The sequence below is a fragment of the Larus michahellis genome, chromosome 3, assembly GCF_964199755.1.
Source record: "Larus michahellis chromosome 3, bLarMic1.1, whole genome shotgun sequence".
NCBI classification, from domain to species: domain Eukaryota; kingdom Metazoa; phylum Chordata; class Aves; order Charadriiformes; family Laridae; genus Larus; species Larus michahellis.
This window is the reverse complement of record NC_133898.1, coordinates 23,012,003-23,033,568: the sequence shown is the minus strand read 5'-3', so window position 1 is coordinate 23,033,568 and position 21,566 is coordinate 23,012,003. Positions and strand designations below refer to the sequence as shown.

Here is a 21,566-nt window from a genome sequence, read left to right as displayed (position 1 = left end):
AAAATTTCTTCCCAAGGCAGGAGCCGTGGGAACAGGAGCTGTGGCACAACAAGCACGTCCCAAGCACAACAACAGGAGCTGTGGCACCTCAGCACTATTTGCTGTTAAACCTCCGCTGAGGTGGTTCAAACTCCCATCGCGAGCAGGTTTCGAAAGGTCTCTTTGAGCGGCAGCGAGGGGAATTGGAAGTACTTACATTTGCTTTCACTGCTGGGGCTCTTGACCTGAGCTTAAAAGCTACTAAGCTTTTTCCATAAGTGCACGGCTGTAAGCAGTAGTGCCGGTGGGTTTTAGCCCAGCCCCTCCAGCCCGATAGCCCCTAATTCTCCCCTCTGCATCTCCATCCACAGAACACGGTGGACAAGCTCATTAAGAAGACGAACCTGGCCCTGGTGGTTGGCACAAACAGCTGGAGGGAGCAGTTTATTGAGGCTATTACTGTCAGCGCGGGTGAGTTTGGACCACAGCTCCAGGTGAATTACGATCACCCTCGCTCGTGTCGCGGCTTGGCTGTAGCGGTAGTGCAGACCGTAGCAGAGCAGCAGAAGGCAAAACAGGTGGCGGAGTTATTTACAGCATCTGCATGCACAAGACAGCTGATAAAACCCTTTCGTGAGATCACCTTGTCTGATGGGTAGGAAACCTCCTGCATTCAGTGCGTCTGCAGCACCCGGCGGAGAAACGCCCTGGCTGTCACCAGATGGCAGAGGGGAAAAGCCACTGCAGGGAGAGAGATCTGGGAGGTGAACACCGTGGTTAAATTCAGAGTGGCACAAATGATGCTGGCGTGGAGCAGAAGCACTCCCCATCCCTGGTGCTCCCTGGTGCTCCCTGGTGCTTGTGGTGAGGACAGCACGGTAGCAAGGGTGCCAAGCCCTGAAGACAGCCACCGAGTCCCCCTCTCTAATGGGCCAAAATTTGCCCTAGACCCTCTGCTTTCAGGAACTCCTGCTGCTCCAGCCAGCTGCGGCTGGAGGTTATGGCTCAGCAGCCCAATAGCTGCAGCAGCGCGTGGTATCCGTGGTCATATCTGGTCATATCTGATCGTACCGTTCCTCTCTTGGAGAATTGCCTTTCCCTCAGAAATGCCCTGTTGTACTGTCCTGGTAGGCACCAGTGCCATGTTTACCAGTATGCCCAGTATGGGATATGTTAGCATTCCCACGCCTGTGGAAGACGAAAGAAAGAAGGCCTCCTCCAGATGTGGTTTTAACAGCTGGAGACACCATAACTCACTGGCTGGATGTTACGACCTCACAGCCCAGGCCGGGCTGCCTGTGTGCGTGCACTGGGGCAAAATCAACCAGCTTAAATTAAATCAATGGCAAAGGCAATTTGAGCTCATCTGTCTAATTGTGCATTGAAATGCATGGGGGAACACTCGCACTTCCTACCTTCAGCTCTGCTGTACAGGGTAACCTCTGCCCAGCACAAAGTAATTAAAAGTGATGGCCATACCATTTACCCTCCGCCTCTGAAAAGGAGGACAGGGCATTGCGCAGCAGCTATCTTCTTAAATTGCGATCCCTCCTCTTGTAGCATAGTTATTCTTAGAGCCTCCAGCCAAGAGCCTCCCATTATTTCGGATACAGCATGAACATATCATGCGAGACAATCCTTGCTGCAGGTTTTGTGGCTAATGCGGCTAAACTAATCTATGCCAGAATCAGTTATCTAATTGCATCACATATTAAAGCAAAGATAATCACTGGTACTTGGGTCCCATCTCTGTGACATGTGTAAAGACTGCAGTTATGTGAAAGCCCTATTGCCACCGTGTCTTGAATACACAGCCATCAGCGCTAACAGGATGATTAACAAACATTTAATAAATGTGGCATATTTCGGTGGACATGAGCTGTGCCTTGCAGTTGGGGAGCGGTAGTTTGTCTCTGAGCTCTGGACCTACTTTTTTTGCCAGGGTGTAGCTCCTCAAGCGTTGTGCCAAGCAAGTTAAAATGCCTCAGACCCTGGAGTTTGGGTTTGCATTTTTCCCTGCAGCCCACCGTGGGGAGCAGGTGAAAGTCACAACATTCCCACTTCAAAACGTAACGTCCCAGCTGAGAGAAGAAAGATTAAAACCCCATTTCCCACCCAATGAGCAGCTGGTGGCAATGTTGTGGGGGAGGCTGAGTGAAGGAGCAGCAGGAGATCAGGTCTGTGGAAGGTGCCGGCAAGACTGTGCCGCCCTGTGCCATGCAATCCCGTGCCGTCCGCGGGGCTGAGCCGGAGCCTCTCACCTGTAGCTGCCTTCGGTGTGCACCCAACAGACGGTACAGTTTCTTCCACAGCCAAAAACATCCATGGGGTTTGCGAGCCTGTTCTGTAACGTGCCCCTGGGTCACCACCCAACCTCACTCTGTGTTTCGAGTCACCTTCACAGGATCTGGCCAGCTCTTCCAAAGAGAGACGTAATCGCTGCTTAATGAAATGATAGACAGATCGGGATGAGTGTTACGACAGTGGCACTCACGTTCATTTTTCAGTCTGTTTTATCATCTCCATAAAGATTTAGATCCATGACAGCCCTGCTGCCGTGCAGCTTGGGAGAGGATTAAAATACCTGCTGCAAAATTACAGTGTGAGCACAGCAGTGCATCCTGCCAGTACCAGCCTTTGTGCAACGAGCAAAAAAAAAAAACAGGCCAGCATAAGCTTCCCAGGCTGAAAAACCGTTCCTTATCTCCACGACAATCCAGAGGAATAGAGTATTTATATCTGCCAAAATAATAGCACTATGCCACTGATTAGCTACTGTTTCTGCCATAGTGAGTTTGAAGCTTTAAAGCCAAGCATAATTTTCCATCAAGTTATTGTCGAGGCGTCGAGTTTCCCACTGCCTCTATCTTATGTGTTGGTCTTGGCCTCCAAAGGTGCTTTGAAGACAAACAATGTGTGCAAAGTTGCAGCCCAACAGGGTGCCGAGTAGGATTTTTCCCTGGGAGGTCATGGCTTTATTTAGCTGAATATTGAAAACCTCCAAAGATGATGTCCATCAGCCAGGGTATGTGTCCCGGGGCTGCACCATGGAGGAGATGGAGGAGGATATATCCTGGAGGAGATATATCTCCCAATGTTACCATCCAAGCTGCAGTTTTTGGCTGTTGCCCCTTGTTGCATCACTTGTCAGTGCAGAGGGGAGTTTCGCTCCATCCTCTTGGCACGTGCCCTCCAAGTCGCTGTAGGCTGTTGCTTGGTCCCCTCCTGCCTCCTCTCCTCCTGATTCACCAAGCCAGCTCCTTCCACCTCTGCCCATAGGCAGCATCCTCCAGGCTCCGCTCATCTTGGTGGCCCCACTGAATCCCCTCCAGCTTCACCCCAGCCCTCATGTGGGATGCCATATCCCCTGTGTACAGATATCTGCATTAGAGGTTCTCTCTAATCCAAATATCTGCCTTGCTCTCGCTGGCTCCATCACTACCCTGTTCCCCACAGCCGCATCTCTGCTGAGAGCCCCAAGGATGCCAGCAGAGTGTGAGGTTTACATGAGCTGGGCCAAACCAAGAGCAGTTTGAGCCACCTTATAGGTTACCAAATCTCTTGAGGGTCGTCACAGTCAGGGTGTTCCCTGGGCCTTTTTCTTTCTCATGGTCTTGCATGCTGTGTGCACTCTCGGTGGGACCACGACGGGGAATAGCCAAGAGGTGAAACTTCAGTGCACAGGGTTTGGCCTCCACTTTCCCGTCCCAGTGGCATGTCTTGATCCCCCAGTTGGCTTTTCATCGCCACCTTTGCGAAGAGGCAGAAAACAGTTGTTACGAACAGCATCAGGGCAAGCAGCTCACCAGCAGCATCCCCCAGTAACTCCGTTGTCATGGCACAGAGCCACCATTTGAACAGGGGGTTAATTGATACCCACGTATTGGTACACCGCGTACAGCAAGACCATTTTATTCTCCCTGTGGGAGGCTTTATACATTTTGTTATTCAATCAAACATCCGCATTGTGGAGGAAGATGTGAAAGGAGGAATGTTCATCCTGGCCAGCAGTGGGGCAGATAAAAACAGCACGGTCTTGTTCAAAAGCTGATGCCAGCCTGATCGGTGCTGTGGCTGCCCGGAAAAACAGCTTTTCCCAGGCACAGAGCTGTCATCCCCTTAAACCCAGTGTCCGACAAGGTGGGACCTTGTCCCCTCTGCCACTGCAGAGACCCAGGTTTCACTGGGTATGCTTGGCCACTCTGGGATTTGGTCCCTTTTTGCTGCCATCCTGAGGTGTCCTCCTGGGAAGAAGAGCCAGGCTCACTCATGCCATCTGATGGAGATGGACTGCACATTGTGTCCTCCCCTCGGTAAGGAGCTTCTGCCAACAGCTGTGCAGGGAGAGCTGGTGGCCCACATCCTTGGAGGGAAAATAAATGCACAAAAGGCAATGACAAATCACCAACCTGAGTGCAAGGGATGTCTTTAACACAACTTGCAATGGCCTTGGAATCCCCGACATCCATGACTTAGAAAACCGTCCTTGTTCCTTGAGGGGGAAAGGAAGGCTCCCACTGATTTAATTGGAAAAACGTCACCTCCCCTTCATGCCCAGGGGTGGTTCAGGCGTGAGCTCTAGGAGTTTTTGACTGTGCCACAGCTCTGGGGTTGTGCACTGTGCCAGGCTGGGGGAGCTCCGCGTTGGCCACGCCACCTGCCCAGAGGAGAAGCTGGCCGGCGGGCTGGCCGGGTGCCTGGTCAGAGCTGCTGGAGGCTGGATGCCAAGTGGCTTTGGAGAGACAGGTGAGGTGCCAGCACCTGGAGCAGGGGGAAGGGAGAAACTGAGACACCTGCCTGGATCCCCATGGCCCTGCCAGGACCAACAAGATGAAAATGTGCTGGGACGGTGCCATGGGAAAGGGACGAGGAGCCAGGGGAGGGGGCCAGGACAGCCTGATGTCTGCTGGGCTCTTTCCCTGTCCCAGAAAGCATCTGGTGGTTAAACCCAGGCAGAGGTGCTGGTGTGAGGCTCGGCGTTTTCTGAAGTGCAGGTTGGTCTTTGAGACTGATGCCTTTAGAGGGTGCCTCTGTGCCGTGGGAAGGAGCCAGGAGAGGCCAACAAGCCCTTATGGTGATTGCCCAGAAAATAAAATATTGGCAAGTAAAGGTCTTCTAGGGCCCAAATCATGAGAGATGGCATTTGGGGGGCAGCAGTACGCACAGGAGCTTTGCCCAACCTCCTCCAAGATGGGTGAGTCTAATCAGGCACGGGTGGTTTTCTCCAGGGGAAGACGACGATGACGATGAATGTGGGGAGGAGAAGCTGCCCTCCTGCTTCGACTACGTGATGCACTTTCTGACCGTCTTCTGGAAGGTCCTTTTTGCCTTCGTGCCCCCGACAGACTACTGGAATGGCTGGGCTTGCTTCGTTGTCTCCATCCTCATGATCGGCCTCCTGACAGCTTTCATCGGCGACCTGGCATCCCACTTTGGCTGCACCATTGGCCTGAAAGACTCAGTCACTGCGGTCGTCTTTGTCGCATTGGGGACATCGGTGCCAGGTAAGGACAACAGCAGGGTTTATTGTAAAGGTCCATCTCTGCCCAGTCTGGGTTTGGGTTTGGTCTGGGAAAGCTGGGCACAGCGAGGTCCTCAGCTGTGTTCTTCAGGACCCTGGAGGACAGATTTGAGGTGTATGTGGAAGTTGGTTTTCAGTCTCAGGTGGGCCGGGAGGATCGAACCAGGATGCGGATTCATCCCCCCAGAAATTATTTCAAGGACCTTCCCCTTGCAAAGACTGTGAAGTATCTATTTCTGTGGACAGCCTCCACGGCATCCATTCTCAAAGTAGGAAATTGGTCTTCGATTAAAATGCTGTCTGTGTTGGCAGTCCCACATTGTCTTTCTGAGCATCTGCTCCTTTAACTTTGCCTCCCAGGTGGGTGAGGTGCTAGTCTGTGCTCAGGGTGCTCTGCCCAGCACGGACACCTTTGTGTGAGACCAAGTTCGGCTTTGGTTCAAATGGATCAAGGTGAGGTTGCTGAGCTGGGGAAGCTCCTCAAAATGTGACTTGTGAAGCCTCTAGAAGGCTCCATCCCCACAAATGTTTGGAGACGTGTCTCTAATCAAATGGCCACCCAGCCTCAGAAGACAGCAGAGACCAAGGACTGATCAGGGAAAGAAAAAGAAAACACGAGTTTGCACACCTACATGCCACTTTGTGCTCTCAATGCACATCAACTTGCTGCAACCCAACCTCCTCTTCTGATGGCTCAGCAAAGGGCCTCTCTTAGGGGTGAACCAGTGCACTGGAGAAGATGGTCCTAGTGACACGGTTGCTCTGGGAAGTCCCATGCCAGCTTGTGTGAGAGGGCCTGTCCCTTTCACTCACCCTCTTCCATGGGCTGTGCCGGCCAGGCATGGCCTGGTTCCCAGACAAGGGGCTCTAACCCAACCCCACCACCCCCCACCTCGGTCACATCTTTCCTCGCCACCCCCAGACATCCACCCGTCAGCACTCGGGTGCCTGAAGATCTCGAAACTATCCTAATGCTATTAGAGCTCGAAAAAGAAGCGGCAGAGCCAAAAGGAAGAACAGATTTGGGCAAGGAACAGAAGAAGGAGCATTTTTTTGGACCTCTGGCACTTTTAGGCATGAGGTTTGTAGGGCTGTCTCACACCCTTGACAGCGAAAATCTTCCCTCCTGCTTTCGCTGACAAAAGGTGGCATTTAAGAAGTTGTTTTCAGGACATATTTGGCTACGCTTGTTTGGACTGGCAGGTGCTCGCAGACCGTGTCGTGTTAGCTGGGTGCTAGTCGGGCTCCTCCATACCGGGGAGGTGCAGGGTGCTTTCCAGGAGGGGGGACGAGCGTGCAGTGAAATCCAGACTGCCAGGGACTTTCCCTGCACTAAAAGCAAGGCTTGAGCTTGCAGAAGCCCGCGCGGTTGTTCCCACGCTCTGGCTGGGGCTGCCCTAGGCGTCCCCCATCCCACCTCCCAGAGGTGGCAGGGCCACAGAGTTGCCAGCGCTGGCCCACAGCCCACTGCACCGTCACCTTTAAATTTCTTTGGTGCAAACGGCCCCTCTCACTGTGCTTATAAGTGCCCAGCCCCTTCTGTTACATGAAACTGGGTCTTGGTGCCAGGCTGCACTTTGCCGTCGTCTCGCCTTGGAGCCCTGCTGGGGAGGAGCACAAAGGAAACTCCGTAGAACTAAAAAAACATGAAATCTGACCTCACCATCTTCTTTTTCTGAGCCCCACTCTGCTGCCCGTGCCTGAGGTGATCTGGGAGTGCGAATGTGTTAAGGATTCATCTTCTCATGAGCTGAGCGTGCTCACCCGGCCAAAACCCAGATGCTAATACCCGCTCCTGCTCACCCCCCTGCAGATCCAGAGTGGGTTTGGATGTAAAATCAGCACATCCCTATGGTGCAGAGCAGCGTCGTGCTGGTCTACTCGACACAAGATCTGCCACGTAAAAAGCCAGCTGAGTTTTATCACATCTCTTTTGCCAACGGTATTAAAGCTGGTGGAGCGCCTGGGCAGGTGTAGACCCACCTGCATGGATTTTCTTGCTGAGGGGTGAAAGATGACCACTTCTTTACCAAAGCATCAGGGTCTGCACAAGGCACTGGACTTCAATGAGGCAAAAGGAGAGACATCATTAAAGCAATCACAGAAACACAAACATGAAACTTTGGGAGACCCGAAGGACAGATGCAAACCATTGTGGCTCCCACAAGGCTTTTCCAACCTTTTCCGTTCTTTCGCAAGTCAACAAATTAGTGGATGTGGGAGAAAAAGCCAACACAGTATAGTGCTGGGAAGTGTTGCCTCTTGCTTCAAGCACTGTGGGGCATCTGGGGCCACACTGGGGGAAGTCCCATATTTCTGGACATTGAGATTTCCCTCCTGGGCATTTCTGGACCCTGATTGTCACTTTGGCTCTGGCCACACGTGCTCTTCCTTGGGAGTGCCCATAGACCGGGCTGTACCCCGTCCCCCCGCCCCCTATCTTCATTCCCCAAGTGATGCCATTGTCATTTGTCCCCAAGCTGCCTGCTGCTGTCCCTCCTTACCTGACTCTTTCCTGAGGGTTTCTCTCCATCTTCCCTTTGCAGACACGTTTGCCAGCAAAGTAGCAGCGACGCAGGACCAGTACGCGGATGCCTCCATCGGGAACGTCACCGGGAGCAACGCCGTGAACGTTTTCCTGGGCATTGGGGTGGCCTGGTCCATCGCGGCCATCTACCACGCAGCGCATGGACAAGCCTTCCAAGTCTCACCCGGCACCCTGGCCTTCTCCGTCACCCTCTTCACCATTTTTGCTTTTATCAGCGTGGGCGTGCTGCTCTACCGGCGGAGACCCGAGATCGGAGGTGAGCTGGGCGGGCCGCGGACTTCCAAGCTGCTCACAACCTCACTCTTTATCCTCCTCTGGCTCTTGTACATATTCTTCTCATCTCTGGAAGCCTACTGCCACATAAAGGGCTTCTAAAGGGACAATCAGAGATAGTAAATATATATATATCTATATGTATCTATATAGAGTGATATATAGGTATAGATATAGATATAACGCTGTGTATAATGAACAGAGAAAGAATAAAAGAGATTTGCCATGTTCACACACCTGCTGACGGAAAGCGGCTTTGGAGCATCCTTTGAACTAGGCAGGACCCCAAAGCCAGCAGGACCCCTCCCCGGGCAGCCGCCCCGGCCAGGAGCCCAGCGGCACGGCCCTCTCTGCAACTCTACCAACAAGAGCGGCTGGTAGCCACCGAGCCCTTTCCCATCGCTCTCTCCCGCCTGCCGGCCCCCCCCTCCCCGCCCTGGGAGGACGGATGCGAAGGTGACCAGGGCGCGTCGGTCCGGGGAAGGCCAGAGTAGCTGGTGAGAAGCAGAGCAGTGGGCGAGGGAAGGAGAGGAAAGCGAGGGTCCTGATGTCCGACCACCATCCGCCTGCCTTCGCCACTTGGGAACGTCCCCTCTGGCCCTGTTGGAGAGAGAAGCGAGAGACCGGACTGAAGACAAGGGGGAAATTGGGAGCTTTCTAAGGATAGAACACAAACCGTTTTCGTCATTGATTTGGGATTAGTTTGGGGTTTTTTTTGTTTTGGCGTGTGTACAACTAGCCTTTCCTCCCCCCCCCACCCCGCCTCCAACATACCCCTTGCCTTTCCCCCTCCGTGCTTCAGGGATGCGCAGCTGCAACCTCATGTCCGGTGTCCTACGCCGAGGCTGTGCGGAGCGGCGGGAGCCTTCCTCCTGCCTCCTCCGCCTCCTCGGGCATGCTGTCGTGGTACTTGTAACATTTGCATGAATGAAATGAACCCTATCTGTATATAGCATCCTATAGCGATAGTCCTTCCAGCCATGTGGGTTGAGCATTGCAGATACAAGTGTTTTCTTTTCACTGGGTTTTATTTATTTCAGTTAGTTTATTTTCGCCATAGGTTTTTATTTGTTCGTTTGTTTGTTCGTTTGTTTGTTTCCTCTTAGTGGGGTTAAAAGGAGGGAAAACCGTCCCCGTTCATTGCTCCGCGCACGGGTCCCCGAGAAGCAATAATAGCCACACAGATGTAGGTTTTTCAGGGGAGGAAAACCCACAGCCCGGAGAGTGCAGGTTCCGTCCCCCCACGGGGCCGGGGTCCCCCCCCGCTGCAGCAGCCAGTCCAGAACATGCTGAAGCCAGCGTGAAAGCCTCCTCTATCCCCAGGAGGTCCTTACGCAAGGTCCCAGGGAGCCCTGGTGGGATGAGCAGTGTCCAAGCCCAAGGGGGACGAGCACGGCTCAGCCAGCACTTCGCCTGCCTCTGCCTTTATAGCCGGTGGCTGCCTCAAAGCCCCTTGGCCCCCTGTGTCCCCAGAGGTCGAGTGACAGCCCCTGTTGCTGAGCGTTAAGCCATCAGGATCAGTCCTCAAAGCTGATCCTTTCCCACAGCCATTTGGAGGCAGAATAATTCAGCGTTAAGGGCTGAAGGGCCATAACGAGATCTCCCCCCATGCTGCTGAGCGTAACTGGGAAGCGTCCCCCAAGGAAAAAAGGCCACGTTTTGCACTGTCCGAACCTGGAATCGATGGGAGGGATGAGAGAGGGCAGCGTAATTCAGCATCACCCCCCGACTCCAGCAGCGCGGGCTGGGGGTAGCTGGCCAAGGCCGGGGAGGTGTGGATGCGGAGGTCCCCTGGGCGCAGCGCAAGGGGTGACATTGTGCGCTGGTGTTCTGGAGAGACGTCTCCTTACCCCACGCCCATCACCAGGCTTCCTGGCATCCCAGCCAGGTGAATGCCCATCCTGCACGTCCACTGGTCAGCTCTTCCCACCCAGCTGGAAACCACATCTGGCCCTTGTACCGTAACCAATTGGCTGGGGCTGTTTGTACTCATTTTGAACAATCTGTGGAAGTTTTAATTAACCTGATGTAAGATCTTCTCCAGGAGTATGAAGTTGTGGGATTATTTTTATTTTTTTCTTCTCAAGCCTTTTTTTCACTTTTGATGCGTTTTGGGGGTTTTCTTTTTCTTTCTCGTTGTTTTGGGGGAAGAATCAAACGCAGGCGCAGGTTGTTCAGGTTTATGATTACCTTTATGTACAATTATTTCATTTTCATCTGTTTGGCTTCATTGATTTTTCTTTGTGTGTATTGCCCACCATTATAGGCAGTGAGTCCACTAATTGTGATGATCCTTATCAATGGTACACAATGCACAAACAAATAAAGTTTGTAATGATTCCTGATGGATCCAGTAGTGCTCCTGCATATTCTCTATGGAAAACCCTTCCCTCCCCTCCCGTTGTCTCTCTTTACGTTGTACCCATCTCTTCTTTACTCATTGGTTTGCCTTCATTGTGTCTCTGATGCTGACGGGGGAGGGGGGGGGGCAACGGTGCCTCCACCCACCCACTCTTGCCCCATCTCACGGCTTTGCTCCTGCTCCATCTCCATCGTGCCTTGGGCTCGGTGTGCTGCCAGGGCTCGCAGCCCGCCCAGCTCTCAGGGGGGATGCAGGAAACCACCCAGGGACAAAGCCGCCGTGCAGCCCTTCTGGGAGCTCTTTTGCTGGGTCCCCCATCGGTGCTGGCTTGCCCTAGGCTCGGGGAGAGCCGTGTATATGCCCCCAAGGTACTCGGCAGCTCTTTCTGCTTGTGTCCTCTAGTCATATAGAAATGCTCCTGCTCTTGTTCCGCCCTCGCGGTGACTTGCGCTAGGTTAAGCCACAAGCTGATGATAAGTGGGAATGCAAGAGATGCATTGCCAGGGCAGGGTCCAAAGCAGATCTGAGACACACCATGAGGTCGTCAAGCAAACTAGGAGCTCCGGCTGCTCCGGGCAGCTGCCTGCCCATACCCCAGTCTAGTTGCCGTGGGCCGTCTCTGACCCACATGTCTCAACAGAGCTCAGCCAGCAACTGAGGAGGGGAAAAGTCTCTGCGCAGCCCAGGGATGTCACTCCTCCCTGGGCTTCATCCAGCATCTGTTGAGCTGTCCCCAAATAAACCCTCCCCGTGATGCTTCCAAGGTGCTGCGCTGACAGCCGAACTCAGACACCAGCCCTGGAGAGGGGTCCCAGGAAAGCGCTGCCTTCACCTGGTGGGGCTCTCCCTGCTCTTCCCGGGGGGGCACGTCCGCCTGGGCGCACGCTGCCGGGCTCCTGCCCGCACTCCTGCCCATCTTCACGGGGCACCAGCAGCAGCATCTGGCTTTCGAGCTGCAGGCTAGAAACGTGCCGCCGAGCACCGAGAGAGGGGTAGGAGGTGGCTGCTTTAGTTTTGCAGCACGACTGTGTCTGCGGAAGCCCAGAGGCGGCAGAATTCCCGTCTGGCCACCGCGAGGGGATGCGTGGCAGAGCAGGTAACTCACGTGCCCCGGCAGCCAGAGGATTTAACGTGGTCTCTGGGCTGCTCCCACGCAAACCCGGCCCTTGCCCACACCCTGCGCTGCTTTTGGCAGCCTTGCAACAACCCCACTCTCCCTGCGGGTGCTCAGCACCCTCCAGGATGAGCGCGGGTCAAGCTTCAGTGCTCATCAAGCCCCAGGCGAACGGGTCACAGCCCCAAGCAGCCGGTCACATCGGTGTGCTTTTCCCAGGCAGTGAATTAATGAAAGCAAAGCAGCTCTCCTGACCCAATAATTACATCTACTGAAAGGTGATGTTGGCATTTTACTCTCGTCATTTGCTTTTTCAGAATGAATTGCAGTCGCTAAAGTCATTAACAAGTCGAACGGGACTTGTGTAGCAGCTCGCTTTAACAGGCAGTAAATAACTGTTCTGCTCACAGAGCTTTCCAAAGGGAATGATGGAGCACTGCTTGATTAGGACAAGGCCTAAATCACACAGTAAACACCAGCCTTGTTTATGCACTTTGTTCTCTGCCAGCCATGTGCTTTTCGGCATCTTTAACGAGCTTATGCAAAGCCTGCCATGTGTTTGCCCGGTTGCTCCTGGAGGAGCCACGGATGCGCAGCGAGCCTTTTCCCTGGCTGCTGCCTTGCCGTGCCAGGGAGGGAAGGACCGCTCCACCCAGCCCTGGTCACCCACCCGTGTCCGCAACGCCTGCTCCTCTGCACCAACCTCCTCTTTAAACCAGACCTTCCGAAGGCAAAAGCCTGCGCCTGGCCGCACGCTGCCGGGGAGCAGAAGGAGCACAGCCTGGTTCTTCGGTCCCCTCTCTGGTGCCAGTGCTCTCCCGTCTCCTCCTCATCCCCGCCAGCCTCCTCCCCACCCTCCCGTCACAAGGGAAGGGCATCAAGCATCTCTGATAAAGCCCCGGGCTCAGGGAGTTGCCAGAAACAGCACTTCAAACCCTCTGCCTCAGTCCATCCGCCTGCCCTCACCCCCTCTCATCACTCCACTAGCCAAAGGCAAGCCTTTCCACGGAAAAGGATGCAGCACGGTGCAAAGGACATTCAGAGGTGGACACCCAAATAACTCAATGGGCCGCTGCAAAGCGCTTGAGGACAAAGGGAAGGAGCACACGGAGCAGCCGCAGCCCTGAGCATCTTATCAAAACCATACCGCCAGCTCTCCAGGGACCAACAGTGGAGGAGGCCAATCCCAGCCACAACCCGAACACACGGAAAAGGTGCAGAAGAGCCAGGACTCTGCAGGTCCCCGATGTCAGCGGAAGCCACAAACTTGCAGCATCTCAGGGCTGAGCCGATCCAAGGTGCCACCACCCGCCCGCGCCTCTACCAGGGCACTGCGGGGACCGCTCGCCCCAGAGATGCGGATCCCTCGTCTGGAGATGACAACACACCCACCCCTGTGTCACCCATTTCCAGGCAGCCCATGGTGGCTCTGGGGCAAGGGGATATCACCAAGAGTCATTTGTGCATCTTTCCCCCCACTTTCATCGCTTCCTTAAAGGACAAAAGGGAAAAGGGAGGCGTTGAGCCCTTTCTGGTCACGAGTCTGGATGCGGTGTATAAACTCACCGTGCTATTTCTGCTACGGGCAGGGAGGGGAGAACCAGAGCCCGTGTGTTATTGTTACAGCTATTTTTAAATGCTTCGGTAGCAATCAAGTGCAACAGTATTGGGGGCCATATACATACCTAAGGAGGAGGCTCAGCTGCATTCCCGGAAGGGCAAGAGCCAGGCATAGCCAGGAAGTGACAGAAAGAGCGAAAACTTAATGCTGGAGGGTGTTATTCCAGGAAAAAACCCTGTATTATTTTTCTCTAGGCTCTTTGGCACCCGGGCCCATCTGGGGAAGCATGTTTGCAGAGCACCAGGAACCCCCCTGGCCTCTCTGGCGTGGGATGACCGACCACACACACACGCATATGCATGCCCAGCACAGCTGCAGAAAAGCCTGTTTATCTTGTAAAAAAAAAAAAAAAAAAAAAGGACTTGCGCAGGAAAGCATCCAGAGGCATCTGTATTCTTGCAAAAAGCACCAAGGGACAATAAATACAGTGAGATTCCTCACCTTTTAAGGACTTGAGCCTTCCTCCTTTTGGAACTGGAGGTGCCGAGAGCCTCTGGCCAGCCAGCAACACCCCTCACGCAGAGGGAAAGGACACTGCAAAGGAAAGGGGCCTGTCTGGCTTTGTTATCAGCAAAGATAGATAGCCAGAAGATTGCTGTTACCAGCAGGATTTGCCGGCTACGGCACATTCCTGAGAGCATTTGAGGGGTCTCCGCGGGGTCTTGCTGTCTCTGGAGCATCCGGAGAACAGCCAGCCCTGCCCCTCAGCGCCCAGTGCCCCCGGGGTGGCTCATCGTTCCCTCCTGCTGGCCCTGCACCCTGCCTTGGCTCCTTCCCACCCTCCCTGGGTGAATGCCAGCTTGGGGCTCCCCTCCCTGGAAGGGCGAAGGAAGGCACTGGGGTGAATGCTGTTCCCGAAGCAGGGGCTGCGGAGCACTGCCGGGCGGCGGAGCCGGGTGCTGCCGGTGGGATGTCCGGCATCAGAGGGCATGGGGAAGGGAGAAGTGCCCTGGAGTCCCACCCAGACCTGGAAACCCTCTTTTAGGCACTGCCATGGCATATTCCCCCTGCCCCAGCTGCCCTGGCTGCGGGCACGCATCTTGATTTCTGCACAGCTATAGCGCAGCCTCCAGCGTCTTTGCCTGTCTGTGGGCACCAACCCCAGGCTTTATTTTTGTCTATTTGATTCAAAATAGCCCTCGATCTGTTGTACCGCGCTACGGCACCTCTCCGCCCCTCCCCGCATGCACCCCCACCCCCAACAGCGTGAGTTCTAGGTAGCGGTGGGAAGGACCACTAACGAGGCACCAAGGAGCGTATGCGACCTGAGGTTGGGATCCTCCGGCATCCGCCTGGAGCCATCTCAAGGCCCCAGAATGGCCCTCTGCGCGCAATGATAGGCCAACTGTGGGCTTGCTCTGCACTGGTATCCCCTTTGGAGCCTCTCCGCATGCCCTCTTCTTCAGGCTCCCTGCAGAGGAACCTTCTCCGTCCCTCCTTCTCCACAACCAGGGGCTTCCCATGTGCGACAAGGCTCCTCTCTCACTTGACCCAACAGCAACACTTGTTAGCTCAGGTTTGCTGCCTGTATCTCAGGGCAAAGATTACCCCCTCCAAAAGATGTCTTGGACTTGAGCCCCTGCAAGCGAAGGACCGTGACATTTTCCACGCAGCAGAGGCAAACGTCAGCGTGCTGAGCTCTTCTGCTCATCACCCAGGCACCATTACAGCCACGACTCACAGGCCCTGGTTTTATTGTGCCGCTATGCTTCACTCATGGGTTTTTGGAAGGTTAAACATTTCTGCTGAATTTCCACTGTTATCAAGTCCCACAGATGCTCCAACTCCACCCCCCACCACCACCCCAACCCTGCCTCTACACTTCCAGAGCAAACTAATTGCTTTAGCTGAGGGTTTAAGGTCCACTCCGACACCTTTCTTTCAAAATGGACCCTGTTCTTGGTGCTCTAAATATTCTGAAACTTATCTACTTGCCTATAAAGCTTTCCTGCCTCTGCTTAAAATGGCTAGAGTCTAAGTCAAGCAACTTGGAACAGCTTGGGATGCTTATCCACCCTCAGAGCTCCTCAACCCTTGCAGGACACGGAGGACCATCACGGGGCCTCTCCCTCTGCACTCCTGACCTCTCCATTGAGGTTGGATTTATTTCTTCTCCTTTATTCCTAACTCAGAGGAGTCCCTTGCAGACGGCGGCAGGGTGAGACCTGCACGGGGTAAAGCCTTGCTCTGTTTTCTTGATGAAAATTGCCATGGCAGTCCACGGCACTGTCAGCACCGGGAGTGTGTGCCCCCTGCCCCAGCCCTAGGTGGGCTCCTCGCTTGCAGAAACCTGAGTTTCTGGCAGATGAGCTTCTTTGCAGAGATCCTTAGAAATGCGGAGAGCTGCTGAGGGACTGTAAAATCGCCGCGCTAGCGCAGGACAGATCGGATCCTGGTGGTGCAAATGTGTCCCGGGTTGCTGCTGGGCTTATTTGGGAGCGTTCATGAAAGCTTTTGCCAACTAGCGGCTTTGTAACTCCCGGGGATGCGGGAGCTGCACAACCCGATTTCTCCTTGCTCGGTGTAACGCTGAGATGGCTCCCTTACCCCTTGCTTTCAGCTGTAGCCCGCTGCGTCTCCCTGGCCTTGCCCGGCAACAAGAGCTGTCATTAGATGCCCCTCGGCTGAACTCCCGCCGTACAGATGAAAATGAACTGATGCCTGTTTTCTCTTCATTTGTTTGCCCCATGTTGCTCCCTTCATCTTCCGAGCTCTTGAGAAAACGTGCTCCCGCGGCAAGCCGTGCGGGAGACCCGCTCGTCTGGCTCTTAATCAGGAAACAGGCACTGCTCCTGGCAGCTCCAGAGAGCAAAGGATTGCGATAATACCTTTTACATTAGAGTCGCTCTGTTAGCAAGCAAGAAAACGTCATTTATGTGTTCCCTGGTGACAACTCAACTTCTGACAACACTTGTCCAGCTTCTTTTTTCCATAACGCGTTAAGCATGGGGAGCCACAGCTCTGCAAATAACCCAGCTTTGAGGACTGCCTGTTGAGGACTTTTTTCAGCAACCCAGCAAAGCGGTGTTATTTGTGGATGAAGGGGAGAAGTTGGTGACTTCTTCTAAGCTTCCTAACTCCTGCTGCAAGAAGCACACACGTGCTGGTAAAAGCCACAAAATGCCGAGTTTGGTACGACGCAGCCCTCTGTATCCTGGGTCTCTGTGCCAAAGAGACACGGCAAGAGGTTGTAAAATCAAAACCATGACTTCCTGAAGACCACCCAGCAGTGATGGGCATCTTTATACCTGCCACTGTCCTTAGGACACGCGGAGAGGTCTCTGATCCGCCTGGTGTTCACCTCATCAAGCAAGAAGGAGGTGGAGGACACCACGCACTACCTCCCCCCGCCCCAACAAAGAAGCCCCCAGCATATTCCCAGCAAGAAGCAGTCAGAGCGCCAGGGAGCACAGCTGGCACCAGGACCGCTCACATGTCTCAAAGGCAGCAGGTTCCCCGTGGGACTCTCTCCTCGCTGCTCTCCACAGCGCTGCCCGCAGCTCAGCGTCCTCTCCTTCGGCTCGGCCTGGGCTGCCCCTGCTTCTGCAGGAGAGCATCAGCCTTGATTTCAGTCAGAGAGGGAACAGCCGTAATATCCTGAAGAAGAGGGAAATGAGATGAGAATTAGTCAAAAAAACCCAACAGTCGCAGTAATTTAGAACCATTACTAATTGTTCCGCTGTAATTAAGTGGTCCGGTTATCTCGATGCTCGAGTGACCACTCCAGTTCTCAAAAGCCATTTCCGCACACTTGAAATGCGGGGACAGCAAGCGCTCCTCCTTCTGGAGTAGAAAACGGGCTGTTGCTACGAGCTCGGAAAGGAGGCAGAAACGCATCTGTCTTGGCAGAGACGTAATTCCGATCAGCAGCTTCTTCCACTCTCCCGCTCAGGCGCGGAGGGAAGCGCAGGCAGGGAGCTGGCAGCTGCCCGCGCAGCCTGTGCTGGGGGTGCCGGATGCTCCCCATGGGTGAGGCAGCCCGAGGGGGGTTTTCAATCAGTTTTTCAATGGCAGGACACAGGAGAGAAAGAGCTCAAAATGACTCGCCGGCCCTAATAAGCGAGGGGGACGGCTAGTGGGTGGATGCATCCCCCGAGGCACAGCAGGCAGCTGGTGCGGTGCTGGGGCGCAGGCAGCCCGGTGGGCACCCCGTGGTGTGGCGGTGGCTGGGGACGGCACTGCCCGGGCAAGACTGTCCTCTGGTATTCTTGATGTGCCGGAGCATGACAATGATGCACTCCAAAAATGATGGCTCACGCTTTCCTGCTGTCCCCTTTCTCCTGCCCAGCCACACACCGCCCTCACCCACCACCTCCTGTGTCACCTGTCATCCTGTGCGTCCTCCCCCCTCCTGGCCGCAGGGCACTCTAGGGCAGACAGACATCTTTGTGCAAACCCTGCTGAGAAAGAGAGAGAGAGAGAGAGAGAGGAGATCTCCGACAGCCCAACGTGCCACCCAGTCCCCATGATGGGGACTGGGCAGGAAGACCCCAGCTGGGCAGAGCCAAATTTTTGCCAAAGCAGGGCTGAAAGGACAGTTTGAAGAAGGCTTGCCTGGAGATAGAAACCAGAGTACAGGTCATAAACTCAACCCCACCTTCCCTCTTGCCGCCTGGCTCCACGAGCCGGCACTGCCCGGCCGTGCAAAGCCCCTGTGCCGGTGGGTGGCCCCGGGCTCCGCCACCGAAGCCTCCCCCCATCTCTCTGTCTCTCTCATGGTTTCTCGTAAGTTCAATGGCACAATGCAGCTACACTATTTGAAAAGCCATAATATTTGTGGGTACGACTCTTTTATTACCGTCGATTTATATATATATTTGTTGATAAAAGAGGTCATCTTGGGAGACGCTCGTAGTCTACTGGGAAATAATTATCCGATGCTGTATATTCTGTACATGCTGTATAAACAAAGCAAAATATTTAAATCGAAATGTTGGGTGGACTCGGTGGAAGGGGAGGTTGGGATCAGGCGAGCCCCTTCCTTGGGCCACCCCGGGCTCAGGCTCGGGGTCCCCGGCAGAGTCACCATCCCGCCGGGATCTCGGCTAAAGCAGGATCCGGCCACGGCGCGAGGGTGAAGCCTGCGGCTCCCTGGGTGCTTTTTTTCCCACGGGGAAGGTGAAAGGAGACGGCTTTGTGGGCAAAAAGCAGCCGCGCTCGATCTCCCTCCCGGGGCAAAGCAGAGGACTGGGTAAGGGCTTTGTCTGCCATAAGCTACCGAGCACGGCAAGCCCGCCATCGCCCGCCTGCTCCCCTCCGCTCCCTGCCCGGGCTGGGAGCCCTTCACCCGCCACCCAGCGCCACATCTCTCAGCCTTACGGTCACAGAGAGACGGTTCCCCGCCAAGGGGATACGTCCGGCAGCGGCACAGGCTGGCTCCCAGCATCTGGCTCCTCCGACTCCTTTCTGTGCTCATCCCCTGCCTCGGCGCCAGACGCCCTTCCCCGGCGCGTCGTACGGCAGCGGCCAGCTGTGATCTTCTAACCTGACACACGCTGTTAGAAAACTTGTTTCATGTTTTCTGTGGTATCGATCTACGACTTTTGAAATCATTGGAGACAGTTGTGGTAGCCTAAAAATTGTGCTGAGCTCATATATTTTTATATTTGTGGTGTTTTCCTATTAAATAGAGAGTAGTGAACTAGTAACCCTATAGCTGAAAGTGAACTATTCAAAATAAATATACGACTGCGGAAAATATTTGTAAAAATAATTTATTTGAAATATTCTGCCAAAGATAGCTCTCTAATGATCTGTAAAATGTCGTTTCTCTCTTTTCGCTCTGAATGTCATTGTGAAAGCACCTTTCTCCCCACTATCTTTTGAAGATTTGCTTTTTTGTATCTTTAAGGGCAAAGAAATAGGCCAATAATTTTTTTTTTACCGGAGCAGTAAATAGGGTAGTAGGGAGAGGCAAGAGACACCTTTATAATGGTGATAAATGGGATCCAGTAACAATCACTCCGACAACCCGGTTTCTCCTGTAGTTCCTCTGGCGGACAGGTGGGTTTTGGAGCCCGGGATGTTCTCCAAAAGCTCTGTCTCCTCGTTATTTACAAGGCCAATGCCTTTATTAGCCCCATAATAAGCGCCATGGCAGGTGGGTGACCCTGGCTCGGGGCTTTGTGGGGCTTCAACATGACAAGGTCGGGTGGCTCCAAAGCCATTCCCGCAATGCCGCCCGGATCTGTCCCCGTCCCCGCATGGCGACAGGGGAGACCCAGCCACCATGGGACACGATACCTTAGCAAGAGGATCAGTCCCTGCGGGGACGCAGTTAAACAGGGGCACGTACGGCCCTTTACCAGGGCGAAGCTGACCAGATTAGTCTGTTTGGAATTTACAAATGTATTTATTTTTTGTTAATAGGGGAAAAAAACCCCACTCTTATTACCCTTCTTCATTTCTTCCTCTCAAAAGAAATTTTCAATGCTAGGAAAAGCCTTCATTATCTTCTGTGATCCCCGAGTCTGTTGCAGTGGAAATACATCCTCAGCCACGTCCGTTCGGCTCCACCGTATCAGAGAGATTTTTTGGCTCAGGTTTTGGTGGGGGGTTTGGCTTTTTCCCCCCCCACTTCGGAGCGGATTTGTAGTTTCTTAAAATTCTCATTCGCGAAAATCCGGAGGAATTAATTGCTAATAAAGAAACAAGGGCCCAGCGAAGGGGCTTCCGGGCGCGACTCGGCTTCGGGCTCGCCCAAGGTCAGGCAGGTGCGGTGAGTAAATGCTTCGTGGGGCCTTGGCGCCCAGAAGCGGCGATGGGCAATGCCATTCCCAAGCCGCCAGCAGCGCCGTCCGGTGTCTCCGGTGCGGCTGTCCGGAGCGGGTGGCACGGTCCGCGGCCGCGGGAACCCCGTGCCAGGCAGTTTCTGTTCCGCCCTGCAAAACGAGCCCACCGAATCCGGGGTTCCCATCACCGGGAAACGCGAGCGAGCCGGGGAAAGACAATTGTGAAAAGAATTGGGTTTCTGATCACTGTGCATTTTGTTAATTAGTGAATTCAAATAGTTTTATTTTTACCAAAATACAGATAATCTTTATTCCAGTAAAGACAACTGTTGACTTGAGAGATATATATATATAAATATATATATTATTTGAATGGTTTATATCCCGTTGCTCTAACTACATAAAATGGAAACATGTTGCAAGTTGTGTCATTCCGATGTACAAAATAAATGACTTTCCCCTGCATGCTGCCTGGGTATGTTGTGATTTGAATTACGAGTTATATTTGAATTGCCTTATTCAAGAGGTTGTGTGTTACCTAACTGGGGAATGACCTGGCACTGTTCATCACATTACATGTGTACTTGATGCTGTGTTATGTCAAATTCAGATGAGAAGTCTGTCATCTCTGTATTTTGTGGGAGACCTTCTATCTTGTTAAACTGTGATATGTAAACCTCTCATTGCCTGAAATAGTCAGAGTTGTATAAATCAGTGTCTTCAGCTCCTTTCCTAATTTTATCACATTTCCTAACACAAAATATAGATGTTTGTAAATTCTTCATTCACTTTGTCTATTTTTATGTATGAGGCTTTTTTAATCTGGCAAAGGAGTACGATAAGGCAGCTTCCCCTGAATTTTTCAATCAAGGCTCAGCTACATTTCTATCCCTCGGCAAGATGCAACAACCAATTTGCAGCAGCTACAATTGGAATTAGGGATGTGATGTTTATTGCCATTATCTTTTCCGGCTCAGATGGGCCATTATCGCTGCAGAACGCAATGATTAATGACAAGCCACGCGTGGTGCTTCTCTAGTGACAGCCCCCCGGGGACCAGCCGCTGTATAGCAGCTTCCCCAGGCCCCACACCTCTGCAGTGCTGCCGGTCGAGGCGGGAGGGAAAGGGGAGATGTCCCTGCCACAGCCAGAGAGCCGGGAGGAGAGAGGGGAGGGATGCTGCTTACTTTGACCTGGACAGGCTGGAGAGTTGGGCAGAGAGGAACCTAATGAAGTTCAAGAAGGGCAAGTGTAGGGTCCTGCACCTCGGGAGGAATAACCCCACGCACCGGTATAGGTGAGGGGTTGACCAGCTGGAGAGCAGCTCTGCAGAGGGGGATGTGGGAGTCCTGGTGGACAACAAGTTGCCCATGAGCCAGCAATGTGCCCCTGTGGCCAAGGCGGCCAATGGTCTCCT

General features: G+C 53.6%; 1 protein-coding gene across 8 annotated transcripts in view; it reads left to right on the top strand.

The window, feature by feature from the left end:
- The window catches only part of SLC8A1 (solute carrier family 8 member A1), a 136,943-nt gene extending 126,273 nt beyond the window's left edge, over window positions 1–10,670 (top strand). For all 8 annotated transcript variants that reach the window (XM_074579145.1, XM_074579140.1, XM_074579139.1 and 5 more), the window contains 3 exons: window positions 351–450; window positions 5,208–5,483; window positions 8,047–10,670. In XM_074579145.1, coding sequence (XP_074435246.1) covers window positions 351–450; window positions 5,208–5,483; window positions 8,047–8,423 — 753 coding nt within the window. In that variant the 3' untranslated portion in view covers window positions 8,424–10,670. The remainder of the gene's footprint in view (window positions 1–350; window positions 451–5,207; window positions 5,484–8,046) is intronic.
- Window positions 10,671–21,566: the final 10,896 nt, after the last annotated feature.